Raw genomic sequence first — 25,873 nt, 5'->3', positions numbered from 1 at the left:
ACACCTCTGTGGGAACCACCGGGGACACACCACTGTCCGGGACTACGAGGTTTACTTCATACAACATAGCAAGCTCAGTGACAACTGGCCTAGAGGAATCATCCACAGTGCCCTCTTCCAGCACCTCCCCTCAGGAAACACCAGTGTCTCCTCAGAATCACCTGACTCAGAGCATGCAGGCCACCACAGGATCTCGAACCCACACCAGCACTGTAGGCAGCAGATCAACTCCCTCATCCTGTCCAAGCAAAGACAGTCCTACAGAGAATGAGTCTCAAGAGACATCCAACTCTGGAGAAGCCAATACTCCATCCCCTTCTTGTGTCAGCCATACAACTGCCACACCATCAGAAATTTTGTTGACACCAACCACAACAGAGGAAACTTTACCCTCTTCTGGAGTAAGTACCACACCGCCAATGACATCAATGGTTCTCACAACTCCCATTTCAGCAGACAACCCCGTAGGAACCACAAAAGCTCCACCAGTAACTGTAACTAGAAGTTTTTCTCCAGGCACAGAGTCAAAGACAGCCAGTCTAGAGGCACAATCAACACTATCCTATTCTAGCACCTTGACTCAGAAAACATCAGCGTCTTCTCAGAAACACCAGACTCAGAGCATGCAGACCACCACAGAATCTGAAACCAGCACCATCACAGAAGTGAGCACATCAACTGCCTCATCTTCCCCAAGCAGACACACTCCAACAGAGGGCGATTCTGTGGAGACATCCCCTGTCTTTGAAACTTCATCCACTCGCAGTATCAACATTATATCTCTCACAACATCAGAATTGTTGACCGAACCAACCTCCACAGAGAAAGCTTCATCCCCTTCTAGTGTAAGCAAATCACCTCCCGTGACATCAAGGGCACTCACAACACCCATTTCAGGTGACACCACTGTAGGAACCACAAGGGACATACAACTAACTGCAACTCGAGGTTTCACTCCAGGCACCGCCACTGACTCAAGGACAACTGGACTAGAGTCACAATCAACAGTAACCTCTTCCAGCACCCTTACTCAGGAAACATCAGCATCTGCTCAGAAACACCAGACTCAGAGCATACAGACCACCAGAGAATCAGAATCCAGCAGAATCACACTAGCAACCATATCAACTCTTTCAACCTCGCCAAGTGGATTTACTCCCTCAGGGAGAATTTCTCAGGAGACATCCCCTTCCAGTGTCAGCCACACACCTCTGACAACATCCCAAATGTTGACCTCAGCAACCTCAGCAGACACCACTCTAGGAAGCATAGGGGAGCCATCACTGTCTGTAACTGGAAGTTTTTCTCCATTCACTTCTAAATTTTCTACAACATTAGGATCAGAAATACAGTCAGCACCACTCTCTACCAGTTCTTCAATTCCAAAAACATCTACAGTTTTCCACACCTACCAGAGTGAAGGCACAGAGACCCTGGAATGGCCTCATGCCAGTAGCTCAATCTCTACAGATGTTTCTTATCAGACAATCACTCCAGGTAAAGCAACAACATTTGCTTCTTTGTCCTCTAGTGATAGCCACACAACTCGGTCACAAAAAAGACCATCATCAGCACCAACCATAGATAGCAGTGTGCTGGTCACAGAAAGCACATCTACTTCTGCAGCTAGTACTATTTCTTGGGTTACCTCTAAGGTCTCAACAACAGGTAAAGAGGGAGAGCCATCCACACACCCCTATCAGAGCACATCTCCTCAGGAAACAACAGTGGTTGTTTCCCATACTCAGTGGACACAAGACATAGGGACCACTGGTGAAACTCATGTCAGTACCACAATCTCCAATGTGACCCAAACCATCAATACAGTCACATCCACATCTCCTTCATCCATGCTAAGTGGACACACTTCTCAACTAACCATAATAGCAAGCCCAACAAGGCGGTCAACACCACTCTCTATTAGCACCTCTCCTCAAGAATCTTCAGCTGTCTCCCAGATAGGTCACACCCAAGGCAGGCAGACCACACAAGAAGCCCAAACCATGAGTTTAGTCTCCTCCATCACTGACATCATCAAGACAACAACATCTGCAACTTCTTCATTCAAACCAAGTGGACACTCGCCCTCAGAAAGTATTCCTCAGGATACATCCACCGCAGGTGAAGTGACAGTCTTCACCCAGACGCCCTCCAGGGACAGCAGCACAACTCAGGCCACTACCACTACCACAGAACTGTGGACAGTGCCATCCAGACCCGACACCACCCTGGAAACCTCAGGAGGTACATCATTTTCCATAACAAGTGTCATTCCTCAGGCCACCTCTGTAGTCTCAACATCAAGAGGTCCCAGAGGACAATCAATATCCCCTGCTACCAGCTCTTCACCTGACACCACGTCAGCCATTTTCCAAACCCACCAGACTCAAGCCACAGCAACCACCGGAGAATCACACACTATCACACCAGCCTCCTTGGTGATGGACACCACCTTGGTAGCAGATACCACCTTGGTGGGCACGGCTATAGCTTCTTCCACAGCAAATAGCCAAACCACTCCAGGAAGTGCTTCACCAGAAATGTCCACCTCCGATAAGATCAAGAGTTTCTCACCAACTCCTTCCAGGGAAAGCCAAACGACTCAGTCAACAACAGAATTGTTTTCGATTTCAACCAGTCATGACACTACTCTAAGAACCATGGGAATGGTGTCTGCTATAACCCCCAGCATCACCACTTCAATCATCATCTCTGAGGTCCCAACAACAGGGAGACCAACAGGACAGTCAACTCCAACTTCTCCCAGCACCTCTCCTCAGGAAACATCAGTCATTTCCCAGATGGCTCAGACTCAAAATACAAGAACCCCCAGAGGATCTGGTTCAGTCTCCCCCGTGACTGACACCTTCTCAACAGTCACATCTCTACCTCTTTCATCCACACCAAATGTGCACACATCTCCACAAACCATGGCCCACACTCTGTCTCCTTCAGACACCAGCACAACATTTATCTCAAACCCAGTCAGTGACAGTCACAGGACCCAAACAGCAATGCCAATCTTGTCATCGGGGACAACTAAAGGGCCAAGTACAGTCAGTTCTACCACCCTAAGTGATGTAGCCTCTCATTCTCCTTCCACCATTTTGTCCACAAGTGGAGGAGTCCTGACAACAACCTCAAGCTCAGTCATCCACGAAAATATAACTGCAGCGGTCACTCCCTCTGTAGGTTTTGAAAGTGACTCATTGACAAACACCACGCAAGTCCCAAATTCCTCAGCGGGCAAGTTAGGCACACCCACCCCTGAGCATCCTACAACTGTTCAAACAGTAACCTCTGCTACCAACTCTACTACAAGGCCAGCATACATGAGTTCTACGAGTAATCACAGGAGTGTAAGATCCACACCGACTTTATCATTTCCACCTACAACCTCCCCTCTGATCATGACCACTCCTGATACTTCCTCAATATCTAAGTATCCTAAGAGTCCATTGCCTGCTCTACGGCCATCCACAGACTATGCTTCCTCTGACTCTCCTTCCTCTGGTAATGTGAGCACAGCTCAGACCATATCGACTTTCTATACTTCAGCCAATAATTCTTCATTCTCTCAATCAGCCCCTGGCCCTGCAGTCACCCGGAGCTCCACCACCCTATCCACAGGTCATTTCACTCCTCTGTCTGTTGCCAGCACTTTCTCACCATCCACATCATCCTCGAGCTCCACTGTGAAGACGGGGACGTCAGGTAGGTGGGGACTCCAGCTTCAGTCTGTTACAGTGGCCCCATAGGCTCAATCCAGCCTGGAAGAGTGCTTGAGCAAAGACAGTGAGTTAGCAATACCACGCTAGGGTTGAGGTCAGGTCCCCGAGAGGACGGAGCGGAGGTTTACCAGCCCCTCTGCCCCAGCAGACAACCGCTTATCTGCAGGGATTGGTTTGGGTGTGACCAGCAGACAGACAAGAGGGTTTCTAGCTATCTCTTTCAGCCCCTAAAGTCTGTGACTCTCTGACTCTGCTGCTCTCTGACTGTAAGGCCCACTGCCGTCTTCTCTTCCTGCATGCCCAGGAGCAATCACAACTGATGAGGGGTCGGTGAGCCGAGGAGTAGAAAGAAAGATTTCTTAGACTCTTAAGATCTGGCAGTAGTGCTCTTTTATTTAGAGAATAGAATAGCATGGGGACAGGACCCATGGGCAGGCAGAGCCGCTGCTGCTGTCCCCGCTGGCATGGGGACAGGACCCATGGGCAGGCAGAGCCGCCCCCAGTGGCATGGGGACAGGATCCATGGGCAGTCAGGCTGCTGCGTGGGGACAGGGCCCACGAGCCACCAGAGATGCTGCTGGCATGGGGAGCTGCTGCCACCCGCTGCTGGCATGGGGACAGGACCCATGGGCAAGCAGAGCTGCTGCCAGCATGTTGCTGCTGCCGCTTCTGCTGCAAAGTTGGGTGGAGAGTAAGGCTAAATTTAAGGCATAGGTATGTGAGTTATCTCTTTACAAGACAAAGGAAAGAATATGTAAAAAAGTTAAAATGGTATCAGTGTTGGCGGTCCCACAACTTTTAGATAAGAATCAAACCGGATTGAGTAAATGGCAGAAGTCACCGCTTGAATATTATCCTTAGCTAAAGGCAAAGGAGGATTTGGGGGGGGGTGGGGGTGGTCAGTTACATGAGGTTGCCAGACAGTAACCAACTTAAGTTCTTGCCTCTGGCATTAAGAGTTTCTAGAGATAAGGCCATCCCCCTTCTTCCTGGCACAGAGAGGGAGGCATCTTCACAGATAGAGGTTTTCCTTAGAAATGTAAATCTTTCCCAACAAAGGGACAAGCAAATTCCACTCCTTGGAGCCTGCTTCTCATCTGTAGTTTTAAAAGTAACCAGCCTAAAAATCTTCATCATAAACCGTTTTAAAATTAAGCAGCCTAAAAATCCTCATCAACAACCTCACTGAGGACAGACAGCAAGAGAAGCACAGTAACGTTGCTACCCTCAACGACCTCCAAGACCCTCACAACCTCCACGCCCAGCACCTCCACAGGCACCTCAACTGCTGCCCCAGTCTCTCTCAAGACAGAGAAAGGCAAGAGATGCCATAGAGCTGGGGCCTCTCCACCCTGAGATGGAGAGGCTTGAGCTAGATGTGGAGCTTATAGCTGTGGCAGCCGGGTTGGATCTAGCAATGAGGGCTCTTGTGGGTAGTCGGGGGAACCAGTTCTGTGCATGTCTCCACTGCCCCATCTGGGCCTTGGGAAGTCCAGCTGCTCCCATATCCCCTTTATAGGGGTGATGTAACTGAATGCTGTCTCAGCCTCCTTGCTCACAGACTCTGGTCAGAAGGGCCTTACAGGGGACAATGAAACAGCATCTGAGTTGGGTGATGAGGGCTGGCTTTGTGCATGGCACTGGGCTAGGAGCTAAAGATAGAGAAATGATCAGGGTACTATTCAGCAAGAGACAAATCTGCTGCCTCAGTAGATACAATTAGAGGAATAAGCCCAGGGTATTAGGCACACACAATGGAAGGCCCCTGGGGGATGTGGGAGTGGGTTCAAAGTGAAGAGGAGGCTTCCTGGAAAGGAGCTGGGGGAGGGGAAGCAAGCAGGCAGGTGGGCCTGAACAGCTGGAATAAAGGCACGGGCGTGAAAAGTAGTCCCAGGGATGTATGGAGAGGAGATCCCCAGAGCATTCGGAGTTACTGGAAGTAAGGTGAAGAGTGTTGAGGAGTGAGGCTGTTGTCACGTGAGGGAATCCCGTAGATAGTGGGAACCACGGCTGGATTTGCATTTACGAATGGTTCTATAGTGGCTGGTGCGGAGTGGGGGTTTGCAGGAGGCCAGGAAGGCAGTGTAGAGACTGCTGTGGTATTCCAAGTCAGAGCAGGTGAGGGCTGCCGGTATGGAAAGGAGGAGGGCCATTTGAGAAATGTTTAGGACAAGGTTTCTCAAAAAAGCCCAAGAATCTCTAGGGGATCCTAGGAAAAATTCTAGGGCATCTTCAAGTTTATCTAGAGAAACAATGTCTTAGAAAACAAGTCTCGTTCTATGAGATGGTCTTTCAATTACTCCTTGTCACTGCATTGGAGGAGTTTTTTTTAACCCTTGACAGAGTTGCGACTACTCCAACAGATGCAGAATGATTTGTTGGTATTCTGACAGCAGGACCTGTTTTTCTCCAAAGTGGGGAAGGATGAGAGTCCCAGGTTAAGGGCTAAAATGAGGAAATGGTTAAATTCAAGTAGAGACGGGAGAGAGAGGAGTCCTTGATGGCTCCCTGTTGGGGAGCTGTGGACAGATGGACACGGTGGGTGGGGGGAGCAGCTTGGGAGGCTCTCTGGGGATCCCCATGAGCCCTAATGAACTCAGGGCTCCCGAGAACTTCCTGCTCTTCTTTGTACCGGCCCAGGTGTTCCCCTCTTCCCCTATGGGTCAACAGTTGGAGACCAGCAATTCGTTAGGTGGACTTTGGACTTCACCTCGCCGCTCTTCAAGCCCCAGATTGGCTTCCCTCTCGGCTCCTCTCTCCACGATTTACTCTATGTGAGTCCCTGGCTGCAGCCTAAAGGGCAGAACCCGTGACCTGTGTTCCCAGGGCCCCGCTTCTCTCTCTAGGGCTCAGAGATGGCCTTGTGACCATGACCATGACTGACTGGGAGGAAGGGAGAATGGAAACAACACCTGTTAGGCACCTGTGTGTCCCTGCCACTGGCTCAGTTTGCATTCACAGCCTTTAATATTGGGGTGCCAGCTGAGGAAGACAGGGAGCTAGGCAAGACCCCCCCCCCACCTCTCCCTACTCACATGGACAAAAGAGTCTTTACCTTAGTAAAGAGGTCCTGGGGCCCAGGAAACTCTCCACTGTTTTCATGGGGCGTTTTTATGAGGAAGAAGCTCTACTTGGGAAATGTGACCATTTGACGCCCTTGACATTGTCTGTAATTATTTCCTGGTTGCCTGGTCCAAGTAGCCCACGTCTTCTGGAGGGGAGGGAACGGCAGTCATGGCCTCTGTGGCTCTCAGTGAGAGGTGCTGAGTCAGGACACTATGAGAGCGCAACACGGCGATGGGGTGAGGGTATCAAGCCTTTTAGCCCCGTCTGATGGGGCACACAACATGCTTCAGGATGGGGCTGGGGGGATTTACCCAAATGTGTCTGCTCTGTGACGGGCTGGTCTATAGACAGGATCTGCCACTGAAGCAAGAGAAAACCTACCACCTGAGGAAGGATTTAGGAGGTAAGGAATGTCTGAGGGTAAAGAGTATTTGTGTGAGAACTATGTAAAGGTGGCTCTCCCAGCAGGCAGGGAGAGATGAGATGATCTTCCAGAGAGTGTCGACATTTCTACAGTTCTACTTAGTGAGGCCCTCGGGCGTCACGCTTCTGAGGAGCTGGCCCAAGGCTGGGACGTTCCCTCCCTGATGCTCACCGGAGGAACCTTTGTGTTCAGTTCACAGATAATGGCCAGATCATTTTCCCGGAGTCAGAGTACAAGATTTTCTCCTATCCCAACCCTCCCCTTGGAGGCTTCACAGGCCAGGACCCTGTGGCCCTGGTGGCTCCATTCTGGGACGATGCTGATTTCTCCAGCCGCAGGGGAACCATATTTTACCAGGTGAGCCTTTCAAAGCCTGGCATTCAGGATCCCCCAGCAGCCAGCAAGGAGAGACAGAAGGCTGTGTGGAGGGCAGTGCAAGTGTTACTGCTGTCAGAGCCCGGGCTCACTGTGGGCAGGAACTGATGCTTAAATATGAGCGCGGGGAGGAAGCAGGCTATTAGAGGAATAGGACTATTACACAGACTCAGGAATATGCCAACACAACCACGAGAAGACAGGGATTAGGGTTGGCAATCAAGCATTTGATTTTAGAATAAGCTTGTAGGGGGTCTATCCTAACAAGCCTGAGTCAAGCAAGCCTCCTGCGTGTGTTCCTGCACTGGGTTAATGATTCCAATATTAAGTATGTAATGAAAGCTACTGCAGGCAAATGCGGATTGTGCCCCTGCCATGGGCAAAGCACTGTAGAGGGTTCAAAGATGGAGAAAATGTGCCTGTCCTCAAGGAGCTTCCAGTCCGACACGGGGAGATACAAATGGGCACAGGGTGTTATGCAATCCAAGCCGTCTCTTGTGCTAAGAGATGCATGAGTCCAACTGCAGAAGATTCTGTTTTCTAGGCCTCAACCCTCCCCTCCACACATCCCAGGCTTCCCTGCAGCCCGAATGTGAATTGGTAAGGTCAGAGGAGCTAACTGTGGAAACGCGGGCTGGGAGAAGGAAGGATGGGAGACACGAGTGAGACTAAAGTGAGCAGGAGCACTGTGCAGAAAGGGGGGTCCCTCACAAGTGTTGAGCTGGGACTCCCATTTCCTCGTCCTTATCTGCCTTCTTTCCTAGGAATATGAGACGCTCTATGGTGAATACCATTCGCTAGTCCAGCAGGTGGAGTCTTGGATCCAAAAGTTCATAAACACCTGGGACTACAAAGCCAGGTGGACCCTAAAGGTCACATGGGACAGTGCCCACGCCTATCCCGCCCAGAGGAGCTTTGGGGTGAGTGGACCAACAGACAACTCTCTGTGAACCATCTGGAAGTCAGACATTCTAGAATCCTAGGCAGGGGCCACTCTGCTAAACTCTCTGACTTAAGGAAAGATTGCTGACGATAGCCACCCCCATCTCCACCCCACTTTCCTCCCCAACTCCCACTCCCCTAACCCCTAACCCCCAACCTTTTCCCCACCCTCCCACTCCCAACCCCCGACCTTGTTTGCTGAGCACTCACCACACACCAGGCCTGCCTCAGCCCTTTACGTACATGACCTCACAGCAGTCCAGAGCACTGGGTATAAGGAGAGTAAAACATAGGAAACGGAAATTTATAAGTCAAAAATGGGTGGCTATTAGCAGCTTTATATGGCTCAACTTGATATTGCTACCCACATTTAGAGGTGGGGAAGACGATGGTTAGAGAAGTTAAACAACTTGCTGGAGGTCACCCAGCTAGCAAATGACAAAGCCATTCCAAACTCTGGTTCCTAACTGCAGTGCCATCGATGGAAATGGGCACGCCACCATTCTCCTCAGTCTTCCCTCTGGGGACTTACAGAGGGCGTCTCTTACAATCACAGAGTTCCTCCTTGTGTCTGGTCTGAAGTCATTCTTTTATTCATTTGTTCAACAAGTTCACTGATTACCTACTTTGTACGAGCACAGTGCTTGGCGTCTGCCTTCAGAGAACCTCCAGTCTCACCGGCTGTGGTCCTCGCACTATTCAGGCTGAGGCGACATGGGGACAGTGGCCTTAAATATCCCTGAGGAAGCTCGGTAGGCCTCTCCCAGCTCTCTGGCATCTTGGCTAATCTCTCAGGTTCCTGTAGCTTTCTCACACAAACCCTCTTCTAACTGGATTCTAACCCAGAGTCCTTTATCGCCCCTCCCTGGAAAGAAGGCACAAAGAAGGCAAACCCACCATGGTAGGTGCATTGACACCCAGGCCGAAAGCTGCCCTATGTGATCCCAAACTTGCCAGCAGTTTAAGGCCACGCCTTTGCTCTGGGTAGGCCAGGAAAGGCAATGTGTGCGTCGGGGCGGGGGTGTGGGATGGGTGGTGGGACATCAGGGAGGAGACCCCAGATCTCTCACAGGCATCCTTGTGTTTGTCTCCAAACAACCCCTAGACCAACACCTACCAGGCCATCCTTTCCACGGATGGGAGCCGGTCCTACGCCCTGTTTCTCTATCAAAGCGGTGGTATGCAGTGGGATGTGACCCAGCGCCCGAGCAACTCGGTCCTCATGGGCTTCTCCAGGTAGGACAGGGAGGGCCTGTCAGCCCGGAGCAGATAATAGGAAACGGGGCAGAGCAGGGGTTTTGTTCCGCACACACTCCCATCTTCCAGGCCGAGGCATGAATGCTCCCTGCTGGTACGTCTACCTCACACTGACTCCAGTTCCCACTTCTCTCTGTTTCAGATGAAAAGATCTCTACTCACCTTGCCTTCTCTTCTCTATCTCAGTCCTCGTGCTTTGTAATAATTCCCAGAGCTTTGACTTCTCTGATTTCCACAAACGTGGGCTGACCTCTTGACTTCTCAAATATTGTAATAAGAGCAGCCAACATTTATTACACTAAGTACGCAATACGCATTATTTCATTTGATTATCACCACAATCCCACGAAGGAGATTCTATTTATTACCCATTCTACAGATAAGGAAACAGGTACAATAGGTCAGTGATTGCCCAAAGTCACAGGGCTGGGAAGTGGCAAAGCAGGAATTTGAACCCAGATGTATGAGGCTGAAATCTGCCTTCCCGACTTTTGATGGGCTGGGAATTAACCCCTCACTCGGGGGCAGCAATGGCTTGTGTGGGGTCAGTGGCAAAGACGGAGAGTGGAGGGACGGGGACGTGGATGGGGCCGTGGGTTCCTGGTGTGGAGATGACTCAGTCTCTGACACAGCAGTTCTTGGCCACGGTATTTCCAGTTGCTGGTGTGTGCAATCGGTTGTGAAGGTCACATGCAATTTGTTACTGGTACTTGCTATAGATGGTTTTCTCTTAGAGCGCTCAGGATTGCCCCTATAATTATGTCGCTTTCACTTGCTTTTTGATGTGCTGCTCAAGAGAAAGGAGTGGAATTATCCAACTAGCTAGGAATTTCACGCCACACCATGCTGAGTGTGCCCACAGAAGGTGTCCCGCCTGTGTGCGTCATCTCTCCTGTGTCAGAGAGGAGAATAGATCAGGAGTCACTGCTCTGAGGCATTTCCTCCTTCCTGGAGCAGCACTTTGAACCCCACGGCGAAGCGGGGGAGCACGCATCGCATGCGGCCCTCATTCAGTTCTGAGGGATTTGCAAACATTACTGCATTTAATCCTCGCAAAATCTCGAAGTAGATGCCCCCTTAATCCCTCTTACACAGATGTGAAAGCTAAGAATCAGAGACGTTAAGTGACCTGCCCATGGTCACCCAGCTGCTAGTGCTGGAATCAGGAGTTGAATCCATAACTGCCCAGCTCCAGACACCAGCTCCTAACTCTCACAACGAGCAGCCCCCTACGGAACCCTCTCTCTAACCCCTAGCCGAAAGGAAAACAACAGGAAGGAGGCCAGAACTCTGTTGTTTTCACACTCCTGTCTCCTGTCTCATGACCAGTTTCTTGCAGTTATCCATCAGACGTGGAGCAAATTAGAGCCTCTCACCCTTGCCCCATCCATCTCTTCCTCTCTTCTCTTAGTGCTGGGAGCCAGTGATTCTGGTTGACTCACTGAGCAACTGATTGAATAATTGACTGACTGACTGATAACAACTAGGGGGACTGAGTGAGTGAGTGGCTGACTGACTGGTTGAATGAACGAATAAGTTGCTGACTGAGAGGAAAGACCCTTTTGTGACACAGGCCTATGATTCTTTCCTTTGCCTGCAGTGGAGACGGGCATTACGAAAACAGCCCACTGACGCTCCTGCCAGCATGGGAGAAGTACCGTCCAGACCAGTTCCTGAATTCCAGCTTAGGTAAAAGCACCACCTCATCACACTTGAGCTAGACGCAAGTCCTCTTCTGTCTTCTACTCTGTGTGCCGTGAAAATCCTAGAGGGGCAGCTCCCTAGCATCTCCACCATCCTGAAGGGCGTCCCAGCACAATCTGACCTCCCCTGGGTGTAATTGGGACTTGACACTGACCAGGGAGCTGCTGGTACCTTCTGTGCCCTTGCACAATACAGTCCCAGTTGGAGCTACATCTCCCTGGGATGAGCCAAAGCCAGAAGGTCTCTCAGTGGGGACCCAGAGCCTGGAAGTGAGGCCAGGGGGATGGCGGGAGGTGGGGATATGAATGGGAAGTTAAGGCAATACTCCAAGTGTCCTGTCCCGGAGCTGGAAGGAGAACCCAGACCAGATCCCTTATGGGGAACCTACCAAGAGGAGTTCCAGAGGTCTGACATCCATTCAGTCATCACTTATTGAGCACCTGCTGTGTGCTGGCCACTGTGCAAAGAGCCAGGAATATGAAAAAAAGAGAAAAGACCAACTATGTTTGCTCCCAAAGAGTTCTCGCTCTGGTAAGAAGACCAGTACTTTAGGCCCCATGGGCCTCCTCCATGACTCCATGTACTGTCCTGAGGCCCCAAAAGGGAAGAAATTATAGTTTCCAAAATGTGATAGAACAGAGGACATTTTAGCATTAGAAATCAGCCATGTAAATTGTGAATCATAAATTCAGTTCTATTTGTTCTGTGGCAAGAACTTTTGGTAAACAGAAGCTAAGTCAAATCATGGGTGCCATCTTGTGGAGAGAGCTGCCCTGTCAGATTAGGGCCTTTCTGTCAAAATACATCGGCTTGTGACCTAGGGGGCACAATACGACTGTGTGTCACATGCGCGCACATGTTGAACGGGGAGTGTCTGATATGTTCCCCCTGACACCACGCTATTCTGGAGAATATACACGAACAGATAATCACAAATAATGATTATTCTTGTCAAAACTTTAACATATCCTAGTTATCTTGATAATTTCTTCTTTTGTATAGGAACAGGGTCAAAGTCTAATACACTATGTCCTCCTATATCTTATTGGACTCTGGAGGCCCCCTTCTCACTCATGGCGGCTGGGGTGGGCAGTACATAACTTATGATTAATTAAAGGTCTATTTAAAGTTAAACCCCCAATCAGGGTTTCTTCTCCCTTCCAAGGGTGGCGTCTGGGCACAGAGGAAGCTTCCTCGGCCTCATGGTGTTGGAGCAAGCCCCTGCTTCCCATACCACCTTCTCTGTTGCTCCCCAGCTGCCCTCTGAGCATTGGCCTCTGTCCTGGCTGCTTTGGCCACTGACATGTCTGTGCTGGGGGAGAGGGAGGGTCAGGGAGGAAAGACAAGTGTCTGAGAGGGTGGCTGGTGGCTCGCTCACTGAGATATGGGTGCATGAGGAGGAACTGGTTTGGGGGCATTGCAAGGTGTTGGAGCTGAGAGTGACAGATGGTGGGACTGGAGATCTGGGCCAGGGTTTGGCTCTGAGTTGGGTGCAGGTGAGGCCTCCCTGCCTAGCACTCGTCCCAGGATTTCGCCCTAGGATCCAAGCTTTGAGGGCTTTTGGAGGACACATCAAAGGGGCCTTTGGGGAGAAATCACTGCCAATCTGACTGGGTCCCATCTCTGAAACAGCTGTGTCTATGGGGGGAAGTGGCATCCAGAGGGTGCATTTATGAGTTTCAGTTGTCTCTAAAGCTAAAGCAGAGCCTGTGGCCCCAGGCCCTGGGATAACCCCTTTTCCTTTCTTCCCCAGGTGTCAGGGGGCTGCAGGTCTATAGGCTACACAGGGAAGAAAGGCCCAACCCCCGTCTCAGGTGCCTGCAGTGGTTGAAGAGTCAGCCTCAGTGGCCCCACTGGGGCTGGAACCAGCTCTCCTGCCCTTGCTCCTGGTGGCAGGGACTACAGGACTTACGATTCCAGCCCATCAGCATAGGTGACACGTCCTTCCTGTCTCTCGGGGCATCCTCACTGTCCCCCAGAAGCCACCCACCATCCTTCTGGTCGTGCCTGACCTGTCCCTTCCAGGGCACCCTCAGCCCCTCCCCAGAAACGCCCCTACCCCATTCCCACTCCCACCACAGGCATAGTGGCCTGAGCATGTCTGGACTTGTTGCAGGCTGGGGCCTCGGCAGCAGGCAGCTGTGCAGCTTCTCCTCCTGGCGTGGGGGCGTGTGCTGCAGCTATGGGCCCTGGGGAGAGCTTCTCGAAGGCTGGAGAGTGCAGAATCCTTGGCAGTTTGGTATGTGTGTCCATAAAGATCTCAACCCCACCTTCTCTGGAGCTCTCTGCTCTTCCCTGTCAGAGACCAGCCTGGGCTCCACACCAAGCAGTGGAACCCGTAGAATGAAGCCTCTTGTCCCCATTCCCTCCCAGCTCCTTCCCTTCTCTGGCCCTCCATTTCCTGATCTTGTAACATTAGGAAGCTTCTGACATCCCTTCCAGCTCACATCCTAGGGATTTATGATTGAGTGCCTCTTGCCCCATCTCCACTTGGCCCTGAAGCCCCAGCCCAGAATGGCAGCATCCTTCTAGGGAGGCGGAGGGGGCCTAGTCTGACCCTGTCCCTCTGGACCCAGATTACCAGGCTGCCTGGGGAAGACATGGAGTCATCTCCTGCAGAGACCCTCCAAAGGAGCTAGAGAGCACAGAGTTGGGGGGCCGGGACACTGCGGGCCTTCCCCCCTCCTTCCTGTAATCGCAGCAGCCCTCATAGTCCCCAGACCATCAGCCACACCCTCCCACCCCCAGCACTTTGAGAGCAATGGGACTAGCATTCCACCCTTCAAGACAGGAAGTTCCTCAGCCCTGACCATGTGCCCGCCCTGAGGGGTTGGCTGCACATGGCTCCAGCAAGCCTGCCGGGGGACAGTAACTGGTCAATGGCCTGTCATTGAGCGGGGTGGGATCTGAGCTGAGGTGTGCCCGATTCCCAATCCATGCCCTTATCTCCTGTATCACCCTGTCCTACCAAACCTTCCAGCAGGTTCTGCCAGCCCTCCTCTCCCCTCAACACACTGCTCTGCTCCACAGACCAAGAACTGGAGGCACAGAACTGGTGCTGCCGCTGGAACGACAAGCCCTCCTTCTGCATCCTGTACCAGCAGTGGCGGCCCCGCATTGGCTGTGCTGGGTACCGGCCCCTGAGGCCCGGTGAGGCTGCCAGGCCTGCCCTCCGGCAGGATAGAGGCAGAGGATCCAGGGAGGGGCAGCCTCTTGGGGCCTGGACCAGGGCAGCACTAGCCTCCTGGGGCAGGTCTGTGGCCACAAGGGAAGATGGAGACGGGTCCAGTGTATTACAGCCAATGGCAAACAGAAGGGCTTCATACATGGCATCGGGGAAGGAAATGGGGGGTGGGGAGATAATGAGCAGACATGGCTGGGATGGGGGCACAAAAGTATAGAAGAGCTTCTGGGGTGGGTTCTAAACTCCATGAACCCTCCCCAGGCTTCAGTCTACCCAGGCCAATGCCCTGCCTGGGGGCAGTGGGGAACCTCAGACCCTTTGCCGGTCTACTGTGCCAATGTGGCATCTCCTTCTTTCCAGCCTGGATGTTCGGGGACCCCCACATCACCACCTTGGATGGTGCCAATTACACATTCAATGGGCTGGGGGACTTCCTGCTGGTCCGGGCCAAGGACGGAAACTCCTCCTTCCTGCTACAGGGCCGCACGGCTCTGACCGGCTCCGCCCAGGCCTCCAACTTCATCGCCTTTGCCGCTCAATACAACTCCACCAGCCTGGGCCCCATCATGGTGAGCAAGGCAGGGGTGCCAAGACATCCCTGCTCCCCTCACAGGGAGCCTTCAGCTCAGGGACCTTCAGCTGGAAATCCAGGCCCAGGAGGAGGAAGAGAAGGAAGAAGAGAAGAGAGCAGGAAGGAGGGAGGACGCATCCTACCAGTGTAGGGGTTCAAGAGTCCTCCCTAGAGACAGCAGGATTGGGGTCTCGGCCCCACTAGCTGTGTGACTAAGAAATGACAACTGCTGGTGCCTCAGTTTTCTTTTTTTATTTGAGGAAGATTAGCCCTGAGCTAACCACTGCCAGTCCTCCTCTTTTTGCTGAGGAGGCCTGGCCCTGAGCTAACATCCGTGCCCATCTTCCTCCACTTTATATGTGGGACGCCTACCACAGCACGGTGTGCCAAGCGGTGCTGTGACCGCACCTGGGATCCAAACCAGCAAACTGTGGGCCACCGAGAAGCAGAACGTGCAAACTTAACCGCTGCACCACAGGGCCAGCCCCTCAGTTTTCCTGTAGTAAAATGGGGGTAATAATATTGCCTACCTCACAGGGCTGTTGTGCGATTTAAGTGAGATGATCTAAGAAATGTGCCTGGCTCAGAGCCTGGCCCATGCTAAGCACCCCATACACATTCGCTAGCATAGCCTCATCGTACCCTCTCCATCACCTTCAGCTTTGTCCAGGGCTCAGGTTCTAAGCTCTCTGCAGCCTCCTTACTCAGCCTCTGGGCCCGCCTGCAGACTGGGCTTAGCCGTCCTCCAATTCCCTTCCAGGTTCAATGGCTCCTTAAGCCCAATGACACAATCCAAGCGCGGCTCAATAACCAGACTGTGACATTTGAGACTAACCGTGAAGACGCAGAAGGTAGGCTGGGGACAGCCATCTGCTGCCCTCTCCTGCTTCCCTGGGTCAGGGTCAGCGGGGTGCCTGCACCTGGGAGCAGTGTGTGGGGATGGAGGCAGCACTGGGGCGGAGGGCAGAGGAGAATGGTCGCCACCCCTGCTGTCCCTTCAGCAGCTGTGCCTGAGCATCTCCTTCACCCAGGAGCCGGGCATTAAATTTTCCCTCCTCACTTCCTCCCTTCCTCCAGGGCTGTGACAGCCTCTCTGTGGCAGCCCCTGTCCTCTGTCCCTGGGTAGAAGGTGGTGATGTGGGCCCTGAGGGGGTCCTGTGAGTTTGGTTTTGGGCTTCTGGAGAAAGACATCCCAGAGCTGCTCTTAAAGTCCTCTTTGCATCTTGAACCTTCACGACTGCCAAGTCTTGGGCCTGCAGGGTTCCTGGATTCTTCCTCATCTGTCTCCCAACTCTCTAGGCCAGGAGACATTCAACACCACCGGAGTTGTAATGACCCGCAATGGCTCGCTGGTGTCAGCCAGCTTCGATGGGACAGTGACCATCTCAGTGATTGCTCTCTCCAACATCCTCCACGCCTCCTGCAGCCTCCCAGAGGAGTATCAAAACCGCACAGAGGGCCTCCTGGGTAAGAAGCAGGCTCGGCGCCGCCTCTGAGGCTGAGGCAGCAGCAGGAGCTCGGACCCCGAGTCCGCAGGCAAATCCCTCTTCCACTGGCCTGTGACATCCCAGGCTGTGCCCTCTCAGCCTCCTTGGAGCAGAGCCCTGCGGGCACAGAGCAGCAGGGAAGGGCCCCTTCAGCTACCTTTAAGGCTCACTTCCTGTCCTCCCCAAGCTAGATTCCAGGGCAGCCAAGGGACCAAGGAAGAGGGGCTCTGGGGAGGGTGGGGCCAGCAGCTGCCCTTCCCCTGCCTCCAGCCTCACACCTCCCATATCTCCCTTCATCCCCCACGTTCCCTCCCTTCTTCCTCTATTTCTTCCTTCATTTTCTCCTCTTGCCTCCCTGAAACAGAGGGCGGGCTATGAGGCTATGGTCCTCTCCCTTCCTCTTGGAGGACTGAACTGAGAACAGATGCAACTGGAAGAGGCTTTCCAGGTCCCCTCACATCTTGAGTGTGACCCACTGGATGCTCCCCAGGGAAGGGGAGAGCCACAGTTGCAGGGTGGCCGACCTCCTACTCTGTCCCTCAGGGGTCTGGAACAACAATCCAGATGACGACTTCAGGATGCCCAATGGCTCTACCATTTCCCGAAGCAGCTCTGAAGAGATGTTTTTTCACTATGGAATGACCTGTGAGTCTGGGCCTCAGAGTCCTCGGGGCAGATGGAGCAGGGCCCGGATGAAGAAAGCCGGGAGCATTGTCTCCCTCAGGCCTGTGGGAACCAGGCCTCCGTCCTTTGTGAGGGAGGGGTGGAAAGGCCAGGAGGAGATGCTGAGGATTCTGGTACCACCCCAGATTTGTCCCCTCCATCCCCATCCCACCTGCGTCTCTATCTAGAAGAGAGGATGAGGGAAGTGGGTGGCCCTCACGTCCTAAAGCAGGGATTTCCAAACCAGAAGCAGGAAGCCCCTCTCTCCCTCCACGTCCCCCTCCACCACCCCAAGCCACATAAAGTGAGGGTAAGGGGTGGGCACAGCAGAAATAGAGCTGGAGTCCCACCCCTGGGACCACCACCGCGGCGCCTCATGTGTTACAGGGAGAATCAACGAAACAAGCCTCCTCGGCAAGAGAGACGACCAGCTGCCTGCCAACTTCACTCCTGTCTTTTTCTCCCAACTGTTGAGAAACAACTCCTTGAGTGAAAATTTGGCCTCCGAGTGTAACGGAAATCAGCAATGCATCTACGACACCCTGGCCACGGGAAGCAGAAGCACCGGACTGCACACTAGCATGCTCTTTAGACAATACCAGGAGATGAACGCCACGCTCAGTAAGCGACCCGAGGCCCAGGGAGGGGTTTGCACTTACGAGGCAGATGACCAGCCCGCCTTCCGGGACACTCCTTTCAGCTTCACATTTTTAAATTTAACAGATTCTCTTGCCCTTGTTATTCCTCTGTTCAAACCCTCCCATACTCCCCAGCTCACTGTGTCCTTACAATGACCTTCAAAACTCTGCCCGGTCTGGCCCCTCTGCCTCTGGAAACTCTCCTCCTAGCATCCCTGCCTCTTTCCCTCCACTCCAGTCCCACTGGCTTCTTTGTGTTCTTCAGACACGCCAGGCTCACCCCCAACTCTGAGACTCCTCACATGCTGTTCTCTTTGCCTGGAACGCCCTTCCCCCAGACAGCCACAGGCTCACCTCTCACCTTCAAGTCTCTCTTCAAATGTCTCCTTCTCAGCAACGCCTTTCTTGGCTAGCCTGCCTAAAATTTCATTCACCCACACTTCCTATTCACCTTCCCTGCTTTATTTTTTCTCCTTAGCATTTATAACTACCTAACATATTTTCTAATTTTCCTAAGTATCTTTTTTATTGTTTGTTCATTGCTGCGTCCTCACTACCTAACACAGTACCAGCCACATGGTAGGTGCTCAATAAATGTGTTAAGTGACTGAGTGAATGAACAAACAATAAATTGGAAATAGCAGGGCTCCGAAAAACAGAGAGCAGTGAAAGGTTTTACTCCCTGTTTCCTGACAAATGCAGTGGCCGTCTAGATATTACCCTCATGGTTTCAGCCGTCTTCCAAAGGTAAAACTCTGGGATGATCTGAACAACTCTGTTCTATGATTCACTTCGTACCATGCCCAGCATAGCACTCTGATCAGGCAAGAACTTGAAGTGAATCCTGTTTGGGGAGAAGATAAAGAGAGAACAAAGATTTGGCCAGGTGGACAGGACAATTCACCCCAGTCTGCGGAGGGCCGAGAGCAGGCACACAGAATAACCCCTGCCTCCAGTGGTGGGCCACAGCCTTAGGGATGCCTACATAAGCCAGAGGACTAGAGAGAGGGAGAGGACGCCCTTAAGGCAACGGAGGGTTCTGCCTCTGACCCCGAATCCCCTCTTTGTGTTTCAGATCAGTATCCACCCTCTATTGAAGGCGATCGCGTGGTGGAAGCCCACATCGGGAAGACCAAGCTGTTTCAGTACACCAGCAGCTCTAAGAATGTCACCTTTATTCTCAGAGACAACAACACTGACTGCAAGCTCTTTGGTGAGAATGCTTGGCTGGGGGAGTGGGAGAGAAGGCCAGAGTCAAGCTTTGGGTAATTTTGGATTATTATACCCTGTGTAACTTCATGTCACTTTCCCCCTGGAATAACCAGGACCAGCATTTCTTAGGAATGATCCTCATAATTCAAATAGGTGTCCCCAGTGAATAGGAGTGATGGGCTTCTGGCAATGTGGCCAGCTAGCTAGACTGACTCCGGGCACGTACAATTGATTCAAAGATCACTTCATCTCAATCTAATAATATGCAGCCATCTTTAATCATCTTTATGCAATCACCAAATTATTAGAATAAAGTATAACAATGAATAAATACTAATTTAAAACATTTCATATCTAATAAAAGAAGGATATAATGTGAAACAAGATTTAAAGAAATACAAATACCTTCGATTGGTGCATTTCTCACTATTTGTATGTTTGCCAACCACATTTACCTAACTTTGTCGCTCCTTGTCTGCTTTTCTGTGCTGGGACCAAGCAAAGCTTCATCTCTCCCTCCCAGTCACGGCGTGGAGCACCCCCAGGCCTGTAACCACAATCTGGGTCAAAGAGTCAAAGCCTACAGTTGCAGCTTGACTTCTGTTGCCTGCGCTAATTATACTGGTGTCTGTTTGTTCTTAACCCAAAGCCCTTAGGGACCTTATTCTGAGCTGTGAGCACCTCTGTGCCTCATTTTCTTTCTCTGCACAAGAAGGGATGGCTTTGTCTATACCCTTTTGCTCCACATGGCTGCCTCCTAGGTGCTGGACCACGGCATCAGGAGATTTTTTCCGCCACTAGTCTCCTCTCTTGAAGAGTGGTGGCCTGGAACTTCCTCTTGTCTGTTCCCTACTATCAGCTCCTCTCAACCTGCTGTTTTAAGGAGACTTTCTTATTTTCTTGAAAAATGTAAGACAAGTTTGATCAGAAGAGTCCTTATTGCTATGTAGCAGTGTTTCACTATAGTCTGGTTTCTGAAGGGGTGGCTGGTCAAAGGTCAGGGAAGTGAGACGGGTGGGTGAGAAATCAGGGCAAGAGATGGGGCTGCTGTGAAGATGAAGCCAGTTTGGCCTGCAGTGTAGCCTGGGGAGGTGTTGGGAGGATCCTGGCCTTTATCCTCCATCCCTCCTGGATGTCCCATCCCAGTGCAGGCCCAGGGAGGGTTGCCCTTTGGGGTCTCTTCAGGGTGCAGCTGCCTTCCCCTCTGTGGAGTTCCACCCTACAATCAGTTTGTTGGGCTGGTGCTACCTCCAGCTTGGAGCGTGACCAGGATCACCCCAGGAAACCAGCCTTTCTCTAGGAAATGCCTGATGAGATGTAAGAGATGGTCTGAGAGGGGTGGTGGAAGTCCAGCATCAGCACTCAGGGTATTAGATGCCAGATGCCAGGACATGTCAGACAGCAGAGCAGACGAGGCTTCCAGCTCTCAATGATCTCATTTTCCCCGGGACAGAGAATGGGACATTGCTATGGACACCAACGAAGGTGGAACCATTCACTCTGGAGATTCTAGCCAGAAATGTCAAGGACAACTTGTCATCTGTACTCCAGCCAAAGACAGTGGTCTGTGCCTGCAAGGCAGAGAGCCAGTGTTTATACAACCAGACCAGCAGGGTGGGCAATTCCTCCTTGGAGGTGAGTGTTGGGCGGAGGGTGGGAGGGAAGTTTCTGTGTTGGGGGGAAAAGGAAGTGGGAATTGAAGGGATGTCTTAATTCAGCCCCTCTGTGGTGATGTGTGTGTTGGGTGGTGAGTGAGAAGAGCAGATACCAATCTCAAGCCACAAACTTACCTGTATAAGAAACAGAACTTTCTTTACTGCTTATAGCTCAATTGAATTTTTATCTCCCAGCTCTCATTCTGGCAGGCTAGCAGGACACTTCCACCTCAGCCTTTCTTAGAGTTTCCCAGTGGTTCCCAGCTCCACAGTCCTGGAACAGGCATTGAGATGCAGGGTAGGAAGGTGTCTGTGTGGTCCCTGGGCTGAGTCCACGCAGATCACAAGATCCATGCTCCCTGCTCTTCAGGGAGGTGCTCTGCGGCGTCTGTGCCTTGCTCAGACAGAGGAAACCTTTTGTAAGGTGGTTTAAAGTCCCTTCTGCCTAGAAGCACCTCACAGCCATTTCTCTCTGGGGTCTTGTCATCACGGTGTTGGGAAAAGAGGTGCAGGTCTCCTCTCATCTTGGCACCCCAAACCCCTTTGTTTTCTCTTTCCCTCCAACTAAAAGAAGCATCTCTTTTCAGTTTGAAGAAAATCCTTCTCCCTTCAAGTTTCTAGCCAAGATACTTGGCCTAAGTCCATGAATCTTGGCCCATCTGTTTTTTTAATTCTAATTTTTTTATATAGGGGGAGCTAGAAAGGAAAGGTTTGGCTGGCAATGCCCCACCACCCCCTTACCCGTTATACACACTCACCCGTCTCCTGAGGCCTGAGCAGAGATTCCTACTTGAAAGGGGTAGAGGTAGGGGAGCCCAGGGGGAAAAGGAAAAAAATGCAGAGTGGGAAAAACAGAGATTAAAATCCATATGTTATTGTAGATATCCTAAAACAGGCAGTCTCGGAAGTAGGATGGTTGGCGGGTTCCATTGTAGGGAGATTTCCAGAGTCATCGCAGTAGGGGAGCCCGAAAGGAGAAACCAGGGAGCTCCGGGGGCTTCCTGGAACCGTGAGCTCCCCTGTTGTTGTTCTGGTTCTTGCGTGTTCTCGGTGTGCTGAGTGAGGCTCCGTCCTCTTGGTTCGAGAGTCGGCAAGAAAATGTACAGCAGATGATGGCAGCTTATACTGGATCCAGTTTTCAAGGGAGAGTAGAATATTTGCTTATATAGCCCCCGTTCTACTCTAGAAAGGATTTCAGACAAGGAGATATGGTGTGAGAAGGAACAGGCTGAGACCCCGGGACAGGGGCCAGGAACGGGGTCAGGGGAAGAGTGGCCAAGGGAGGCCGAGTGGGCTGGAGGGCGGTATGCCTTCAGGTGGGGTCGTGCAGGCCCAGGGCCTGGTCAAGAAGGTGCTCAGTAGATGCTGGCAGAATTTAGACAGGACTCAGGGTCCGTGGGTTCTCAGACCAGAGGGGTCAATACACAAACCCCCAGAAGCCCTTAATGGTTCAGCATCCTGGCTGCCCAGTGATCAGCAACCCATTCCAGGTGGCTGGCTGCAAGTGTGACAAGAACACCTTTGGCCCCTACTGCAATCTCTCCATGGACCTCTGTGAGGAGGCGTGCTTCCCGAATGTGGCATGCATTCGTGGGAAGGGCTGTGAGGCCTGCCCCCCACACCTGACTGGGGATGGGCGTCACTGTGCAGGTGAGCCAGAACAGGGTCCCGGCAGGAGGAGGTTCTGGGGTCAGGTGACATTTCAAGGGCCTATGGCAGCCAAGGGCAAACCATTTCTCCCTTTTCCAGCAAGGCTTTAGGATGCTCAGTATAGGAGGGTATGGTAAGGCGTGAGGAGGCAGGAGAAGACCTCGTACAGGCAGGCAGGGGAGGCCAGGGCAGAGCAGCCCTGAGGCACTGATGGGGAAAATCCAGGTTAAAAGGCTGCAGACGGCCTGGAGAAGGGTGGAGACTTCCAGCAACAGCCAGGGGACCAGAGGCAAGCCGGGACCCTCAGGCTCCTCTTTGGAGGTCTTTGGAGATGCAAGGCCCAGGGTCTCTGCATCTCCCCGGGCAGGGCATTTGGAGGGGCGGTCGTGGGCATCCAGTGGCAGAGGTCCACAGTTTCCCTTTGAGTCCTCCTCCCACCACTCTGTTCCTCAACCTCTGAGCCACTGGAGTCATGATGAGCAAGATCACAGCAAGGCCTCCACCAAGCCCCCTAAAGCACCCGAGTGAAATGTAGAGACCACTGTGTCTTCTGAGCAGAGGCCAGAGCGCTAGAACCACAGCCTTATCCAGGCAGGAAAGGGGATGGAAGTGGAGAAAGCAGGCTGGCGTGCCCTTCTCCCGCCAGCCTGCTGGGTCCTTTCCTGATGCGGAGGGTCTGATAAACACTCCATTCCCTCAGCAGAAGTGGGAGAATACCTACCCAGCAGAGGAAGAGGGTTGCCCAGCAGAGAAATGCTCCGCAAAGGGAGAAGGATAGTTTGGGGTTCAGAGTGGCCCAGAGCAGAATGTAGATTGAGTGGGTTTGGGGGGAAAGAAACCAAGCCTGTCCTAGGAGCAGCTTTCCATGGGCTGGGGGCTCCCGGTGCTGCCCAGCATGGTGTTGCTGACCTCTCTGCTCCCTCTGCAGCTCTAGAGACCCCTCTGCTCTGTCAGAACAAGTCCTGCCCTGTGAATTACTGCCACAACCACGGTCACTGCTACATCTCCCAGACCCAGGGCTGCCAGCCCACCTGCACCTGCCCCCCAGCCTTCACCGACTCCCGCTGCTTCCTGGCCGGCAACAGTTTCACTCCAACCATCAGTCTAGGTAGCCCCAGATGCCCCCGCCATCCCTACTTCCACACGCCTCTTGCCTTGGGGGGAGATGAGGGAGCCTGGGGACCAGGGCTGAGTTCCTCAAACCCACAGGACAGAACTCCAATTTCTCTCGGTGGTGGTAAGTTATAGGCTGTGGGAGCTACTGGGGGGCAGCAGTCCCAGCATGAACCCCAGGCCCGAGGGGTCTGCTGAGCACAGACTGCAGACGACCTCACAGCTCAGAAAGCTGAGAGTCGGGGAAGCCGTGACCATAGTTGAACGAGCACTAGGTGAGGGTCAGCAGACTCGGCCACTTCTCTTGATGCCTCTGGTGACCTATCCCTGTAGAATGTGGTGGTCTCCCCAACTGGCCCAATGGCCTTTTTGGGTAAGTCTGGGTAAAGCATGAGGTGTTATGAATCTGCTTCTCCCATCTCCAGAGCTTCCATTGAGAATCATCCAGATCTCGCTCAGTGAAGAAGAAAATGCCTCTGCAGCAGAGGTCAACGCCTCGGTCAGTGCTGCAGGCCCGCTCAGTGGGGACGCGGGTCTTGGGAGGTTCCGGGCAGGGCCTTAGCCATCGCTTGTGCATTCTGCATCTCATCATCCATCTTGACTCAATTGCCAGCAGAGGCTGGAGCCCTCTGGGGTGCGAGGTGGGGGTTGGGGGTCAAAAAGGTAGAAAGCCCCAGGACAGGGACCTCTGAGGGGACTGGAATGACCAACTTGCAATGAGCAGAGTCTAGGGTGACCGCCTCACCCAGCCTCTCCTTCTGAGCATCCCTCGAGACCTTCACTTGGGTATATTACATGGAAGAGACACGAGAAGGAATTTCACCTCCAGGAAGCCTTCCCTGACTTCCCAGAGGCAACTGGTGCTTCCTCTTCCTGGCTCCCATGCCCCTGTCCATTCCCCAGTCACAGGCAAAGTAGCACAGAAGTTGAGTTATCCAGACTCTAGAATCCTACATACCTGGGTTCAAATCCTGGCTCCACCACTCACCAGAGCAGGTGCAATAATTAGACAAATTATTTGATGTTTCATCTGTAAAAACTGAAAGAATAATAGTACATGTGACAGTGGGTTGTGTCAAAGTTTAAATGATAATGTATGTAAAGTACTCAGCATGGTGTCTGAAACACAATAAGTGTTCAAAAATTCCTACTACTACTCCTCCTCCTACAGCCCTCCACACTGCGTGGTCAAATCTGTTGACATTTGTCTACTGCCCCAGACTATGGGTCTTGGAATATGGGCTATTCCTAAGTCACCTTGACGTGCCCAGCACCCAAACACCCCCTAGGTTTGGTTAAAGATAGTTGATGTTCAATAGACCTTTGGGGAGAGAAGGAGTGGGCGAATCAGGGATCAGAGGCAAGGTAGGGGGCATTCACTTCAGATCCTCCCTTCATAGTAAGCGCAGGGGGGCAGGTGTGAGGGGATGGTATGTAAAGTCCTTCACTCACCCACAAACTTTATTAAGCAGGGACCCACGCCACTCACTGGGCAAGGCTGGGGTGTGGGGATGCAGAAACGGGTGAGATGTTCTGGGGTCCTGGGGCTCACGTTCAACGGAGGAAACATACAGGGATGAATAAATGCATTAAAGTGGCAGGGGTCTCCCTCATGGACTGGGCCTCACCCCTACCGCCCCCAACCCCCCTCCTCTGCCCTAGGTGGCCTACAGACTGGGAAACCTGGAAGTGCGGGCCTTTTTCAGGAACAGCCAAGTGGAACACATGTAAGTAGGACTGTCCCCACCTGGTCCCTGGGTCCTCCCCCTCCCCCTCTACTTAGCCTCTCACTGTGTCCCTCCCACACAGCAATCCCATCACAGGAAGAACCCTTCAACACTGGAAGGTCACCTCGACATTCCGGTACCGCCCTCGGGGTCCCGTCATTGACTTCTTGAATAACCGGCTGGTGGATGCAATAGTGGAGGCCTTCCTCCAGGCCCCGAACAGGAGGTGGAAGAGAAGCGAGGGGCCCAGGAACAACGTGGTCTTCCACCCCCTTTCCAGGGAAGATGTGCGCAGTGTGATGGCTCGTGAGTCACTATACTGGGGACAGTCCAGCATAGCTGAGGGGAGGAGGTAAAGGGAGGGAGCCTGTCACAGATTTTCAGCCCACACAAACCCCTGGTGGAAAAGTATTCTATGGAGGGCCACAGACAAGCAAGAAACAAGTTAATTTAGCTTTATGTGTAATTTTTGAG

General features: G+C 52.4%; 1 protein-coding gene across 3 annotated transcripts in view; it reads left to right on the top strand.

Annotated features, from left to right (window-relative positions):
- Window positions 1–25,873, top strand: part of MUC4 (mucin 4, cell surface associated) — a 46,554-nt gene that overhangs the window by 17,157 nt on the left and 3,524 nt on the right. The window contains exons 2-22 of one of the 3 annotated variants that reach the window (XM_046659816.1): window positions 3,586–3,714; window positions 6,372–6,505; window positions 7,414–7,578; window positions 8,361–8,516; window positions 9,644–9,774; window positions 11,396–11,484; window positions 13,253–13,432; window positions 13,616–13,738; window positions 14,530–14,649; window positions 15,044–15,252; window positions 16,015–16,105; window positions 16,554–16,721; window positions 17,285–17,386; window positions 17,792–18,025; window positions 19,118–19,255; window positions 20,708–20,889; window positions 22,400–22,559; window positions 23,488–23,667; window positions 24,098–24,171; window positions 25,335–25,399; window positions 25,482–25,705. In XM_046659816.1, coding sequence (XP_046515772.1) covers window positions 3,586–3,714; window positions 6,372–6,505; window positions 7,414–7,578; window positions 8,361–8,516; window positions 9,644–9,774; window positions 11,396–11,484; window positions 13,253–13,432; window positions 13,616–13,738; window positions 14,530–14,649; window positions 15,044–15,252; window positions 16,015–16,105; window positions 16,554–16,721; window positions 17,285–17,386; window positions 17,792–18,025; window positions 19,118–19,255; window positions 20,708–20,889; window positions 22,400–22,559; window positions 23,488–23,667; window positions 24,098–24,171; window positions 25,335–25,399; window positions 25,482–25,705 — 3,054 coding nt within the window. Of the gene's footprint in view, window positions 1–6; window positions 3,715–6,371; window positions 6,506–7,413; window positions 7,579–8,360; window positions 8,517–9,643; window positions 9,775–11,395; window positions 11,485–13,252; window positions 13,433–13,615; window positions 13,739–14,529; window positions 14,650–15,043; window positions 15,253–16,014; window positions 16,106–16,553; window positions 16,722–17,284; window positions 17,387–17,791; window positions 18,026–19,117; window positions 19,256–20,707; window positions 20,890–22,399; window positions 22,560–23,487; window positions 23,668–24,097; window positions 24,172–25,334; window positions 25,400–25,481; window positions 25,706–25,873 lie in introns of those variants that run through there. The other 2 variants (XM_046659814.1, XM_046659815.1) reach the window with 2 other exon arrangements.

This window comes from Equus quagga, chromosome 4, assembly GCF_021613505.1.
Source record: "Equus quagga isolate Etosha38 chromosome 4, UCLA_HA_Equagga_1.0, whole genome shotgun sequence".
Lineage (NCBI taxonomy): Eukaryota > Metazoa > Chordata > Mammalia > Perissodactyla > Equidae > Equus > Equus quagga.
The sequence above is the reverse complement of the archived record's forward strand: the minus strand, read 5'-3'. Positions and strand labels throughout refer to the sequence as shown.